This window comes from Phyllobates terribilis, unplaced genomic scaffold (assembly GCF_046119375.1).
Source record: "Phyllobates terribilis strain yellow unplaced genomic scaffold, ASM4611937v1 Scaffold_9__5_contigs__length_417890890, whole genome shotgun sequence".
Classification (NCBI taxonomy): domain Eukaryota; kingdom Metazoa; phylum Chordata; class Amphibia; order Anura; family Dendrobatidae; genus Phyllobates; species Phyllobates terribilis.
The window spans coordinates 390,409,826-390,425,341 of record NW_027362769.1 but is presented as its reverse complement, the minus strand read 5'-3'; the positions used below and the strand labels follow the sequence as shown (position 1 = coordinate 390,425,341).

The following is a 15,516-nucleotide window of genomic DNA, read 5'->3' as shown; positions in this document are numbered from 1 at the left end:
GTAAAAGTCCCCTAAGATAAGATATCACAGGATAGAAAGTGTGGAAATCCCCGGTGGAAGGGCCTGGAGGGTGATACACAACCACCACTCTCAGGGAGAAGGGGTCAAAAAGTCTGAAGGTGTGGACTTCAAAAGAAAGGAAGACTTGTGAGGCTACTGGGTGGATAACCTGAAAAGCAAATTTTAATGAAAGAAGCAAACCAACATGTCCAACTTGTCTGTTCTGAGGTATAGGGGTATATGAAAAATTTAGGCCACCATACAAGAGGATAAGAATAAAAATGAACACTGAATAAAAAGACCCATATCTCTCGAACCGTATGGCACATTTAAAAATAAAACAAAATAAAGAAATATTCAGGGCAAAGCGTTAATTAAAATAAGTGCGTTAACTGAACACTTTTTACTTAGAGACAGATCCTATTTAACGTCACCCACCTTCAAAAATAAAGTAATGAAGTAATTAACAAAAAATTATGTGTTATTGTTGTCTCTAAAAAAGTCCAGTCGTAATGCAAAATTATTTTAAAGATTCGTTATTTACCAAAAAAGAAATAAAAAAAACTAAAATGCCTTCATTGCCAATTTTTGGTCGCCTGTCTTTCCAAAGAAAAATACAATAAAAAATAGTCAAAATGTCACATACAGTGTACCACAAAATGGTAGCAATAAAAACATCAGCTCAGTAAGCAAAAAAATAACTCTTGCACAACTCCATCGACAGAAAAAAAAACCTCTCAGACAATAGGTCTTAAAAAAACGGCAACATAATTTTTTCTGAATGTTTTTTTTTTCGCTACTATAAAGGTACTGACCTGGAGAGTCGTGTTGCCAGGTCACTATTACAACTCAATGAACACAATAAATATAAATCCACAACCCCCAAAAAAGAACAAAATTGTGTATTTTTATCAATTTCACCTCACTTCAATTTTTTCCCACTTTGCAGCACACTGTATGGTAAAATTAATGATGTCTTTCAAAATTATAACTTATCCCATAAAAATCAGTACAAAAATAAATAAAAGCCATCATACGCTTATGGCGACAAAAAAATAAAAAAATTATGGCTCTCGGAACAATAAAATGAAAAAAGTGAAAATATATAAATGAAAAATTCCAGAAGTTAAATCTAATTTGGGGTCATCTAAATGAATGCCTAGATATGAAAAGGCATTAACTCTAGTGGTAACATTTCTTTACACACAGTTCTTTAAATCTTTAAAAGTGGGCCAATGTTATCTGTTTTGTTTTTTTTCCTCTCTCCTATTTTTTGGGAGATTGTGGGGTTGGGGTATTATCTGTCATTTTTTATGTTTGTAAAGTTCGTAATAAAAAAGTTTAAAAAATGTGTGTTACTTTGCGACTGGCACTACCATGTGGATACTGTTTAAAAAAAAACCATGGCACCACTACTAGGGTTCCTTCACACAGCAGGAATTTTCACGTATGAGAAAATTGGTCGAAGTTTTATCAGTGTCATTCCATCAGAGTTGGGTCAGAGTGTCAGTTTTTATCAACGGAGTTTGGTCTGAGTGTCAGTTATTGTTATCACAGTTGGGTCATTGTATCAATATTTGCCATCAGTGTTTGGTCAGTTTCAGTTTTTACAATCAGAGTTTGGTCAGAGTGAAATAATGCGTGTACCACTTTGTGGCTGGCACTAGCGTGTGGATACTATTGAAAAAAAAACATGTTACTGAGGCTAGTTCACACATCAGTGATTTTCTCATAGGAGAAAATCAGAACAGGTTTTATTAGTGTTTTTCCATCAGAGTTTAATCAGTTTCAGTTTTTACCATCATAGTTTGGTTACAATGTCAATTTTTATCATTAATTAGAGCTTGCTCAGAGTTTCAGTTTTTATTACCAGAGTTGAGTCAGCGTATCAGTGTTTTTACCATCAGAGTTTGGTCTGAGTGTCAGTATTTACCATCAGTGTTTTGTACAATTGTCAGTGTTTTTACATCAGAGTTTGGTCAGAGTGTTCGTTTATATCATCAGAGTGTCAGTTTTTATTATTAGAATGTCATGCATCTGGATTCGAACTCTTGACTCTGTGTTCTGTGGTCGGCATCTCTTTCTGCCGAGCCACAGCAGATTCACCTTTTCTTTGGATGTTTTAGTTCTGTTATCTTTGTTCTGTTGGTTTTGGGTAATCATGTGTTTTTCATTTACTTTGTCTGTCCTATCACCTTTTGGGTGCAACTTTAAATACCTTCCCTTACTGGTGTTTTCTGCTAGTGATAGACTTTCTTGGATTCATTCACTTTGCTGTAGTTTGTGTTGGTTGCAGTTGTTTTGTGTATGATTCCTGGGGCCGCGATTGCGATATCTTAGAGTGGCAACCTACGCAGTCAGGCTGGGACAGACCAGGGTCAGAGAAGGGATTTTCCTAGTTTTTAACGGGGACCTGTCAGATTCAGGTGTTTGTTTCCCTGGTTTGTACATATGAATGTGCCTTGGCAGTCATAACACAGAGTTTAGTCAGGGTGTCAGTTTTTATCATCAGAGTTTGGTCAGAGTGTCAGTTTTTATCATCAGAGTTTGGTCAGAGTGTCAGTTTTTATCATCAGAGTTTGGTCAGAGTGTCAGTTTTTATCATCAGAGTTTGGTCAGTGTCGGTTTTTATCATCAGAGTTTGGTCAGAGTGTCAGTTTTTATTATCAGAGTTTGGTCAGAGTGTCAGTTTTTATCATCAGAGTTTGGTCAGTGTCGGTTTTTACATCAGAGTTTGGTCAGAGTGTCAGTTTTTATCATCAGAGTTTGGTCAGAGTGTCAGTTTTTATCATCAGAGTTTGGTCAGAGTCGGTTTTTATCATCAGAGTTTGGTCAGAGTGTCAGTTTTTATTATCAGAGTTTGGTCAGAGTGTCAGTTTTTATCATCAGAGTTTGGTCAGAGTGTCAGTTTTTATCATCAGAGTTTGGTCCAAGTTTCATCAGTTTTTCTTGGATAAAAAAAAATGATAAAGGTTTCTCAACATTCTCCTAACAGTCTGTGAAAAATAGTCAGCATCCAGATGGAATCTGAGTGCTGGACGATTTGTTTTTTCTTCATGATTTTGTGCGAACCACTCGGCCAGCAAAATATACATGGACATTTGAACAGTCCTATGGAAAGTCATTGGTAGGAGTTCTATCTCTAACAAACGCGGATGGAACTCATGCAAGAAAATCTTGCCGTCTGAATGAGCCCACAGTGTTCTATTTGTGTCCAGCAGCAGCCACATGTTAGTGCCGGCCACAAAGTAGCACCCACCTGTGGCAGCCATCCAGCAGTGCCTTTAATCTATCTCATACCACATACCGTAATTTTTAAAAAATGATGTTATCTATGTAAAAGTGTTTGAACAAAGTTAATATTTTTCTACCATATAATTAATTACCCTGGCACTCTGCCAATCTGGTGCGCAAGCAAACAGTGATTAGACTCACTGACTCAAAGAGAGTAAAGTCTGAACAAAAAAATCAGCATTTAAGTCAGATAAAGAGAGTAAAGGACAGTGGGGACAAGAACAGCCGGCAGAGCCAACATTGGACTCCTTACAGAAAGTCCTGACACTGGCCATTGCCAGGATATATTATCCTGAGAATTGGTGGGTGACCCCCGACCACCCTACATTTACTTATTATATAATGTACAGTGACTGCCCAAAGTCTAACAGCCCACCGGAAATCTGCTGGTTAGTGCAGTCTCATGACTGGAAAGACAGGAGATCATTACAGAAATTCTGAGGCGGCATCGAATTTTAGATCATAGGACAGGATGGATGGAAGGGACCATACATAGTGCTCCTGCCTTCTCAGACTTAATATTGTAACCTACTGTAGATTTTATATATTCACCTAATAAGTCGCAGAATCCTGAGCGGAAGAACATTCATAGTGATGGTTTATTTGTAGGATGATTAGAATGTACACTTCAGCTGCTGCAGAACCTCATCTAGAAATAGAAGGTCAGCTGACAACACAGCACGGGGTTATCGGAGTGAGATAACCTTCTGTGGACCTGGTATCAGGATGGTGCATTGTTTGTCATTGTAAACTTTGCTACATCTGTAGGTAGGAGAGAGGGTTAAATGCAACTACCCTATGGGGACGGGTAAAATTAGGTGAGCAGTAAGGAGGGGTTAAACACTCGCTGCTGCTACAATCTAGTTTGTCCAGCGCAGCCACAGCATTCACGGCTGTTTGTTATTCTGCTTTGCGTTTTTTGTTTAAGTGTTGTATGTCTCTTCTAAATTCGTCATGGCAGCTGTCGGGAATGGGTGTTGAGTTGGTGGGAAATTGTGTAGGGGAGATGTATTTTGGGTATGCATCCCCCCAAAAAATGTAATGATGTGGCTTCAGATGTCTGGCTCTATTTCCGGGGCTCTCTCTTTGCATCTTCTAATCGTTTTCTTAATATAATGGCTGCGGTGACCAACATTCTTTTATTAAAGGGAATCTGTCAGGAGATTTTTGCTATTTAATCTGAGTGCAACATGATGTAGGCGCAACGAGTCTAATTCCATATATGTATCACTTATTAAGCTGTGCGCTGTAGTTTCAATACAATCAGTGCTTTATCAGCAGGTGATTATTGACGCGCCCCCTGGGACATATTCCTTTCTTTCAGGGGAATACCCGGAGCCGGATCAGATGGGGGTTGTAGTCTTCTGAGTGGCTGTGACCCGGTCCGTGCCCAGGGTGTCAAACTGAGTTGTATGTGGCAGTCATACAGATGTTATAAGTTCTTTATTGTCGACTACGCCACCCGTTGTATTGCGGTCACTATGGCCGCCGCTGCAGCAGGGTCCGCTGAGGCTGATGGTGTAGGTGCAGCTTGTGATGGTATAACCCCCAACGGGTGGGGTATAGCCTCAGGGGGATCAGGTGCAGAGGATGGGAGTTGTGGTGATGCAGTGTAGACGGCAATCAGAGACAGAGTCGGGTATGCAGTTTAGGATGTTTACTCACTGCTGATGTTCCGGTCACTCCAGCTTCGAGTGACCTCCCGAGCCGTGCTGCGTCCACCAGGTTCTGGATCCAGCCAACTCCCAAATAAGTCCGGAGCGTGACCCTGAGCTCTCCTTCTGTCCTTTCTCTGGCCGTCCCCACTATTGATCCACCCAGGTCCAGCTCCCTCGGGCCTTCTGTTGGGAGACCCTTGGCCTTGGGTTCCCTGACCCTCCTCGTGGTATGCCTTCGTGGTGGATGTGGTGGGTGACCGTGGCAAACGCTGCCCACGGTCTCCGGTCTCTGGCTGGGGAGTGTTTTTGCCCCCACCAGCTTGGGTTCCGGTACCCTGTGCCGACTCTTCACCCGGGGATTTAAGTTGGGTTCTTGGAGTCCTTTTCTTCTGGTTCCCCCTCTGGGTCTCTCTCTCTCCTCTCTCACTCTGGGTCTCTCTTCTCCTCCGCTCGCTGACTTTCTCTCTGCAACTGACCCTGTTCTTAGTTGGTGCCCACCTTATATACACCCTCTATGTGTGAGCTCAGGTGACCAGCACCCAATGAGCTCCTATCTTTACCCAGGCTGCTCCCCCTATCTGCCCCTACACTACTTGGGATGTTCCACCCCCCTCCCACTCCAGCCAGGAACAGACTCGGTCGTACCTGCACATTTCTAAGTGGGAGTACCGTCGGTCTGCTCCTCGGAAATGGGATGTATGTAGTGCATGCAGCCTACCGAGCTCAGGTCCACACTCCATCCTTACCCGGGAGTGGAATATCACACCTCTGGGTTGAGGTGCAATACCCCTGTAGCAGCCGAATCCTCAGGGTGCTACATTATCACTGCAGGACTAGGTCTCACATGCAGCCCAGTTCAGCTAATCTCTGTAACCCCGTCCCCACCACTGATTGGCAGCTGACAATGCACAGTGTACACAAGCTGCCAATCAGTGCTGTGGGCGGGGCTATAAACAGCTCAGCATTCTGAGAACTGCTACTTCTACAGCAGAGAAGACAGGGATTCTATCAAAACTTCACCAAACAGCCCAGTAAGTGATACATCAGTGGAATCAGGCTCTCTGTCCCTACATTATGCTGCTCTTAGATTACATAGCAAAACCTTGCTGACAGAGTACCTTTAGAATAGCTAATTGATGGTTCCAGTATATTGCTATTAATAGTTGTTAGGTAAGGCAGAGACCTTTGGATTCTACCAGACTCAAGGCTTTGGGTGCAAGTACAACCTTTGCACCACTTACAATTACACCAGCATTGTTCCCCATGCTCTTCTACCACATGTAATTAATCAGCAGCCTGTTTAATAAAACGCCCTTTTCCTGTGATCGCTGTAGCAGAAAGAACATAGAGATTTTTATTTTATACTTTCGACACCATCATTAACACTCGTACTTAGGGAAGTTTTCTTTATATGTTGTCTCCATGAAACTTTCTTGCGTGTATTAAAGTTTGTACTAAAATAGTTTCTGCAATTCTAGTGGCGGGCGTAGATTCTAAGAAACGTGGATAGCTTCCAATCCGCCTCTTCCTCTAGTAAAGGAAACCTCACAATAATACGCTTTGGAAAGGGCCAGAGTCGTTCCTCCTAAATAATTACAAGTGTTTTCTTTATTTACTGGGCGCCTTTTTGTGAAATGGTCCTGGAAATCTGTAATCATAGCTGTGATCCCCTATTAAGGGTGGTAGCAACTGTGTGAACGTGGCTTAACAGTCTATTCTTTTAACTGATTCATGCTTTGAGGGTAGGTGCCCACGTAGCGTTTTACAAGTGTAGCACCCTGAGGATTCGGCTGCTACAGGGGTATTACACCTCAACCCAGAGGTGTGATATTCCACTCCCGGGTAAGGATGGAGTGTGGACCTGAGCTCGGTAGGCTGCATGCACTACACACATCCCATTTCCGAGGAGCAGACCGACGGTACTCCCACTTAGAAATGTGCAGGTACGACCGAGTCTGTTCCTGGCTGGAGTGGGAGGGGGGTGGAACATCCCAAGTAGTGTAGGGGCAGATAGGGGGAGCAGCCTGGGTAAAGATAGGAGCTCATTGGGTGCTGGTCACCTGAGCTCACACATAGAGGGTGTATATAAGGTGGGCACCAACTAAGAACAGGGTCAGTTGCAGAGAGAAAGTCAGGAGCAGAGGAGAAGAGAGACCCAGAGTGAGAGAGGAGAGAGAGAGACCCAGAGGCACAGAAGAAAAGGACTCTAAGATCCCAAACTAAATCCCCGGGTGAAGAGTCGGCACAGGGTACCGGAACCCAAGCTGGTGGGGGTAAAAACACTCCCCAGCCAGAGACCGGAGACCGTGGGCAGCGTTTGCCACGGTCACCCACCACATCCACCACGAAGGCATACCACGTGGAGGGTCAGGGAACCCAAGGCCAAGGGTGTCCCAACAGAAGGCCCGAGGGAGCTGGACCTGGGTGGATCAATAGTGGGGACGGCCAGAGAAAGGACAGAAGGAGAGCTCAGGGTCACGCTCCGGACTTATTTGGGAGTTGGCTGGATCCAGAACCTGGTGGACGCAGCACGGCTCGGGAGGTCACTCGAAGCTGGAGTGACCGGAACATCAGCAGTGAGTAAAACATCCTAAACTGCATAACCCGACTCAGTCTCTGATTGCCGTCTACACTGCATCACCACAACTCCCATCCTCTGCACCTGATCCCCCTGAGGCTATACCCCACCCGTTGGGGGTTATATCACCAAAGCTGCACCTACACCAACAGCCTCAGCGGACCCTGCTGCAGCGGCGGCCACAGTGACCGCAACACAACGGGTGGCGTAGTCGACAAATAAAGAACTTATAACATCTGTAGGACTGCCACACACACTGAGTTTGACACCCTGGGCACGGACTGGGTCACAGCCACTCGGAAGACTACAACTCCCATCTGATCCGGCTCCGGATATTCCCACTAACGAATATGGCCCAGGGGGCGCGTCACAAGTATATTTGATGCGGAATTTCCGCAGCATAAACGCTTGTAAAACGCTTGGTAATCCGCCCCCCATGGTCCCCAATGAGAATCCGCAAGTTCTATGCCCATGCTGAAGATTTTTCCGCAGCATTTTTGATGCGCACCAAAATCCGCAGCAGGTCAATTAATTTTGCGGAATTGCCTTTTCAATGCAATAAAAAACGCAAGGCAATTCCGCATGTCGAAAACGCTCGAAAAACACGCCATAAACGCTTGCGAAATTCCGCATGCGTTTTTCCGGGAAAGGACATGCGGAAATGAAGCGCAAATTTTCCGCTTCATTTCCGCAACGTGGGCACATAGCCTGAAAGTGGCTTAAAGAAGCGACCTGTTCATTCTTAGGGCAGTTTCCGTTTGGAAGCCACTTGCTATTTAGAATTTACGCTATAAAAAAAAAAGAGCCGCAGAAAAAACGACTGAGAAGCAGGAGTTATCCTGAATCGTCTTTGCCGTGAAAAACTTGGCAGGTCCACCTGAATCTTACGGACATCGCGGGCACATACCCAAAGGGAATCTGCATGAAAAAGCGCAGCAAAATGAACATGGAGCAAAGCAATGTCAAAATGACTACTGTGCTCATGTTCCATCTTATGTCAACTTTTTTTTCGAACCCTGAAGCAGATAAAATAAGTAGCTTATACTTAACAGTATACAGACATAGAAGCCGGTGGCAAAGCCACCTCAGGAAAACGACTACCTGCGCTTTCCTCAAGCGTCTGCGCCTAGGAAGACTGAGTGGCTGTGCCGGCGTCTGAAAGATACTGTATGCACATACACTAAGGGAGTTTTTATTTTCTCTAAGAGGTTTTGAAGAGTTCTTTTTCCTGTTAGCGATGTGAGTGACAGCTCAGCCACCCTATGGATAGCAGGGCCTTGTCAGGCTGCTAGTGATGTGAGTGACAACTCAGCCACCCTATGGATAGCAGGGCCTTGTCAGGCTGCTAGTGATGTGAGTGACAACTCAGCCACCCTATGGATAGCAGGGCCGTGTCTGGCTGTTAGCGATGTGAGTGACAGCTCAGCCACCCTATGGATAGCAGTGCCGTGTTGGGCTGTTAGCGATGTGAGTGACAGCTCAACCACCCTATGGATAGCAGGGCTGTGTCGGGCTGTTAGCGATGTGAGTGACTGCTCAGTCATCCTATGGATAGCAATGCCGTGTCGGGCTGTTAGCGATATGAGTGACAGCTCAGCCACCCTATGGATAGCAGTGCCGTGTCGGGCTGTTTGCAATGTGAGTGACAGATCAGCCACCCTATGGATAGCAGGGCCGTGTCGGGCTGTTAGCGATGTAAGTGACAGCTCAGCCACCCTATGGATAGCAGTGCTGTGTCAAGCTGTTAGTGATGTGAGTGACAGCTCAGCCACCCTATGGATAGCAGTGCCGTGTCGGGCTGTTAACGATGTGAGTGACAGCTCAGCCACCCTATGGATAGCAGGGCTGTGTCAAGCTGTTAGCGATGTGAGTGACAGCTCAGCCACCCTATGGATAGCAGTGCTGTGTCGGGCTGTTAACGATGTGAGTGACAGCTCAGCCACCCTATGGATAGCAGTGCCGTGTCGGGCTGTTAACGATGTGAGTGACAGCTCAGCCACCCTATGGATAGCAGGGCTGTGTCAAGCTGTTAGCGATGTGAGTGACAGCTCAGCCACCCTATGGATAGCAGTGCTGTGTCGGGCTGTTAGCGATGTGAATGACAGCTCAACCACCCTATGGATAGCAGGGCCGTGTCGGGCTGTTAGTGTTGTGAGTGACAGCTCAGCCACCCTATGGATAGCAGTGCCGTGACGGGCTGTTAGCGATATGAGTGATAGCTCAGCCACCCTATGGATAGCAGTGCCATGTCGGGCTGTTAGCGATGTGAGTGACAGCTCAACCACACTATGGATAGCAGGGCCGTGTTGGGCTGTTAGCGATGTGAGCGACAGCTCAACCACCCTATGGATAGCAGGGCCGTGTTGGGCTGTTAGCGATGTGAGTGACAGCTCAACCACCCTATGGATTGCAGTGCTATGTCAAGTTGTTAGCGAAGTGAGTGACAGCTCAGCCACCCTATGGATAGCAGGGCCATGTCGTGCTGTTAGCGATGTGAGTGACAGCTCAACCAGCCTATGGATAGCAGGGCCGTGTCAGGCTGCTAGTGATGTGAGTGACAGCTCAGCCACCGTATTGATAGCAGGGCCGTGTTGAGCTGTTAGTGATGTGAGTGACAGCTCAGTCACCCTATGGATAGCAGGGCCGTGTCGGGCTGTTAGCGATGTGAGTGACAGCTCAGCCACCGTATTGATATCAGGGCCGTGTCGGGCTGTTAGCGATGTGAGTGACAGCTCAGCCACCCTATTGACAGCAGGGCCGTTTCGAGCTGTCAGTGTTCTGTTTGGGTTTCTTCCAGGTGTTTTCCTTCCAAGATAATTGCCAGGCTATTTAACTGGCTGGCAATGTTAGATCATTGCCAATTGTAGCTTCAGCTCAGTGGTGTGCTTACTCTGTGCTCTGTATTTTGTCATTCTGATCTTTTGTTGCCGGACCTTGGATTTGCCTTTCGACTACGCTTTTGTATAACCTCTTTTGCCTTTGAGTACTCTGACTTTAGTTGCCAGACCCCCGGACTTTGCCCCTGACTATCCGCTTCTCTCATCCCTCTGTCTTTAACGTACCTTCATGGTTTTTGACCTTGGACTTCTTGTCCACTCTGCACTTGTTTTTTGTTTTTTTTACAACAGCCATTTTTCAAAACCGGTTATGGAAATCAAAATCCAGTCAAAAAATTCTTAATATGAAGAGCAAAGTTGATTTCCAATAGGAATTAATAGAGAAGTTTTTTCCAAGTGTTTTCAAAATGGGTATTGAGGAACAATTTGGAGCAGAACTACTAAAAAAAAACTCCTCAAGAAATGTCATGTACTCATAGTTTAAGTGGTCATTTATTTTCTTCTTTGTTATGTGGCCACTCCAGTATTTTTGCAAAGTGTAGTTGTGTTGTGTATATGTATGTATGTACACACGTGGTCAAAAGTGTTGGTCCCCCTCGTTTAATGAAAGAAAAACCCACAATGGTCACAGAAATAACTTGAATCTGACAAAAGTAATAATAAATTAAAAATCTATGAAAATGAACAAATGAAGGTCAGACATTGCTTTTCTGCTTCCACAGAATTTAGAAAAAAATAAACTCATGAAATCGGCCTGGACAGAAATGATGGTACCCCTGAAAACAATGTGACAAAAGGGACATGTTAAATCAAATTGTGTCCACTAATTATCATCACAGGTGTCTACAATCGTGTAATCAGTCACTGTGCCTGTATATAGGGCTACAGATACTCACTGTGCTGTATATAGGGCTACAGATACTCACTGTGCTGTATATAGGGCTACAGATACTCACTGTGCCTGTATATAGGGCTACAGATACTCACTGTGCTGTATATAGGGCTACAGATACTCACTGTGCCTGTATATAGGGCTACAGATACTCACTGTGCTGTATATAGAGCTACAGATACTCACTGTGCTGTATATAGGGCTACAGATACTCACTGTGCCTGTATATAGGGCTACAGATACTCACTGTGCTGTATATAGGGCTACAGATACTCACTGTGCTGTATATAGGGCTACAGATACTCACTGTGCCTGTATATAGAGCTACAGATACTCACTGTGCCTGTATATAGAGCTACAGATACTCACTGTGCTGTATATAGAGCTACAGATACTCACTGTGCCTGTATATAGAGCTACAGATACTCACTGTGCTGTATATAGAGCTACAGATACTCACTGTGCCTGTATATAGAGCTACAGATACTCACTGTGCTGTATATAGAGCTACAGATACTCACTGTGCCTGTATATAGGGCTACAGATACTCACTGTGCTGTATATAGATCTACAGATACTCACTGTGCCTGTATATAGGGCTACAGATACTCACTGTGCCTGTATATAGGGCTACAGATACTCACTGTGCTGTATATAGGGCTACAGATACTCACTGTGCTGTATATAGGGCTACAGATACTCACTGTGCTGTATATAGGGCTACAGATACTCACTGTGCTGTATATAGGGCTACAGATACTCACTGTGCTGTATATAGGGCTACAGATACTCACTGTGCCTGTATATAGGGCTACAGATACTCACTGTGCTGTATATAAAGCTACAGATACTCACTGTGCTGTATATAGGGCTACAGATACTCACTGTGCCTGTATATAGGGTTACAGATACTCACTGTGCCTGTATATAGAGCTACAGATACTCACTGTGCCTGTATATAGGGCTACAGATACTCACTGTGCTGTATATAGAGCTACAGATACTCACTGTGCCTGTATATAGGGCTACAGATACTCACTGTGCTGTATATAGGGCTACAGATACTCACTGTGCCTGTATATAGAGCTACAGATACTCACTGTGCTGTATATAGAGCTACAGATACTCACTGTGCCTGTATATAGAGCTACAGATACTCACTGTGCCTGTATATAGGGCTACAGATACTCACTGTGCTGTATATAGAGCTACAGATACTCACTGTGCCTGTATATAGAGCTACAGATACTCACTGTGCCTGTATATAGAGCTACAGATACTCACTGTGCCTGTATATAGGGTTACAGATACTCACTGTGCTGTATATAGGGCTACAGATACTCACTGTGCTGTATATAGGGCTACAGATACTCACTGTGCCTGTATATAGGGCTACAGATACTCACTGTGCTATATATAGGGCTGCAGATACTCACTGTGCCTGTATATAGGGCTACAGATACTCACTGTGCCTGTATATAGGGTTACAGATACTCACTGTGCCTGTATATAGAGCTACAGATACTCACTGTGCCTGTATATAGGGCTACAGATACTCACTGTGCTGTATATAGAGCTACAGATACTCACTGTGCTGTATATAGGGCTACAGATACTCACTGTGCCTGTATATAGGGCTACAGATACTCATTGTGCTATATATAGGGCTGCAGATACTCACTGTGCCTGTATATAGGGCTACAGATACTCACTGTGCCTGTATATAGGGCTACAGATACTCACTGTGCTGTATATAGAGCTACAGATACTCACTGTGCTGTATATAGGGCTACAGATACTCACTGTGCCTGTATATAGGGCTACAGATACTCACTGTGCTATATATAGGGCTGCAGATACTCACTGTGCCTGTATATAGGGCTACAGATACTCACTGTGCCTGTATATAGGGTTACAGATACTCACTGTGCTGTATATAGGGTTACAGATACTCACTGTGCTGTATATAGAGTTACAGATATTCACTGTGCCTGTATATAGGGTTACAGATACTCACTGTGCCTGTATATAGAGCTACAGATACTCACTGTGCTTGTATATAGGGCTACAGATACTCACTGTGCCTGTATATAGGGCTACAGATACTCACTGTGCTTGTATATAGGGCTACTGATACTCACTGTGCTGTTTGGTGACATGGTGTGTACCACACTCAACATGGACCAGAGGAAGCATAGGAAAGAGCTGTCTCCGGAGATTAGAAAGAAAATTATAGACAAGCATGTTAAAGGTAAAGGTTATAAGACCATCTCCAAGCAGCTTGATGTTCCTGTGACTACAGTTGCACATATTATTCAGAAATTTAAGATCCATGGGACTGTAGCCAACCTCCCTGGACGTGGCCCAAAGGAAGAAAATTGATAACAAATCAAAGAGACGGATAATACGAATGGTAACAAAAGAGCCCAGGATAACTTCTAAAGAGATTAAAGGTGAACTTCAAGCTCAAGGAACATCAGTGTCAGATCGCACCATCGGTCGTTGTTTGATCCAAAGTGGACTTCATGGGAAGCGACCAAGGAGAACACCATTGTTGAAAAAAAATCATAAAAAAGCCAGACTGGAATTTGCCAAACTACATGTTGACAAGCCACAAAGCTTCTGGGAGAATGTCCTATGGACAGATGAGACAAAAATGGAAGTTTTTGGCAAGGCACATCAGCTCTATGTTCACAGATGGAAAAATGAAAAATATCAAGAAAAGAACCCTGTCCCTACTGTGAAACATGGAGGAGGCTCTGTTATGTTCTGGGGCTGCTTTGCTGCATCTGGCACAGGGTGTCTTAAATCTGTGCAGGGTACAATGAAATCTCAAGACTATCAAGGGATTCTAGAGAGAAATGTGCTGCCCAGTACCATCATTTCTGTCCAGGCCTTTTTCATAAGTTTAATTTTTTTAAAAAATTCAGTGGAAGCAGAAAAGCAATGTCTGACTTTCATTTGTTCATTTTCATAGATTTTTAATTTATTATTAATTTTTCAGATTCAAGTTATTTCTGTGACCATTGTGGGTTTTTCTTTCATTAAATGAGGGGTACCAACAATTTTGACCATGTGTGTATGTGCCTGTGGTTCATGCTTCTTCTGTTTGTATTATCACCAAAATGCAAAAGCATGTCTGCGAAGATTATTGTTCTGGAATGTCTTGACACTCCAACCCTGCCATTTAATGCTCTATTCACTCTTACAGGTTGTGCCCTTGAGATCACTGTTCCTCCGTCACAAGTTGGGATAGTTCAGAATGACGTTCTTCTGCCTTGCACCTTCAAAGTGGCAAAACCTCCAGTAAACCTACAGTACTTGGCCATCTTCTGGCATTTTGGAGAACAAGAGATTGTAAGATATGACACAAAGACAAAGGGGTCTACTTTACGATTCATCATCGATGAGCAGGAGGTCAAGCAGGGCAATGCCTCTCTGACCATCCGCAATGTGACCGTCTCCGATAAGGGCTCATACAAGTGCACCGTGATTTACAGTCCAGACACTCAAGAAAAGCAAATTCAATTAAATATTCTTGGTAAGTACGTTATTAAAATGGCCATAGTCTTACAGGGGCAGGTACGCAGTTGTCTTTCTTTACTGGGTCCCCTGGGACTGTAAGTCACAATAAAAAGTCGCTCTTCAAAAACATCTGTATGAATAAAGCCTCATGCACACAGCAATCTTGTGCTGATTTGTAGGGGTAGAGTATGGCGTTCATTTCACATCTTGACATTAAACACCTACAATGTAGGTCACATATTCAACATCAATATTTCTGGGGGAAAACCCATGTCCATAAAATTAAACCTATAAAGATCCCTCAGGTAAACCAAAATTCCAAATTAAAATGCCTAGAAAGATATATTTATTTAAAGAAATCACAAAAACATAGTATTATGGACATGTAGATCCTCCGTAGGTATCAGTAGGGTGCCATTATCAAAGTTTACAATCATCCTCCATAACCCAGCATGTGATGGCGCATGATACTATAAATATTTTTTACCACCATTTGTATGGACCTATGTAACAAGGATCCATAATAAAAATGTATGCATGACCTTTTTATGGTATGTATTAACTCCTCACATCTTACAGCTACTTGCAGAGCAAAGTAGTCACAAGTTTGCAACAAAGTGCTCCTGCCGGCTGGCTAAAAAAAATGTCCTGACAGAGAAGACGCAGAGATTCCTTTTTCCTCCCAGAGTTTTTAGGAAGTGAAGGACCTTCTCAAATCCCTCTTGGCCTGTT

The 15,516-nt window shown here is 44.0% G+C and overlaps 1 protein-coding gene across 2 annotated transcripts in view; it reads left to right on the top strand.

Annotated features, from left to right (window-relative positions):
• LOC141162506 (uncharacterized) overlaps positions 1–15,516 on the top strand; it is an 82,155-nt gene that overhangs the window by 19,731 nt on the left and 46,908 nt on the right. For both annotated transcript variants that reach the window (XM_073648680.1, XM_073648679.1), the window contains exon 2: positions 14,471–14,800. In XM_073648680.1, the coding sequence (XP_073504781.1) occupies positions 14,471–14,800 (330 nt within the window). The remainder of the gene's footprint in view (positions 1–14,470; positions 14,801–15,516) is intronic.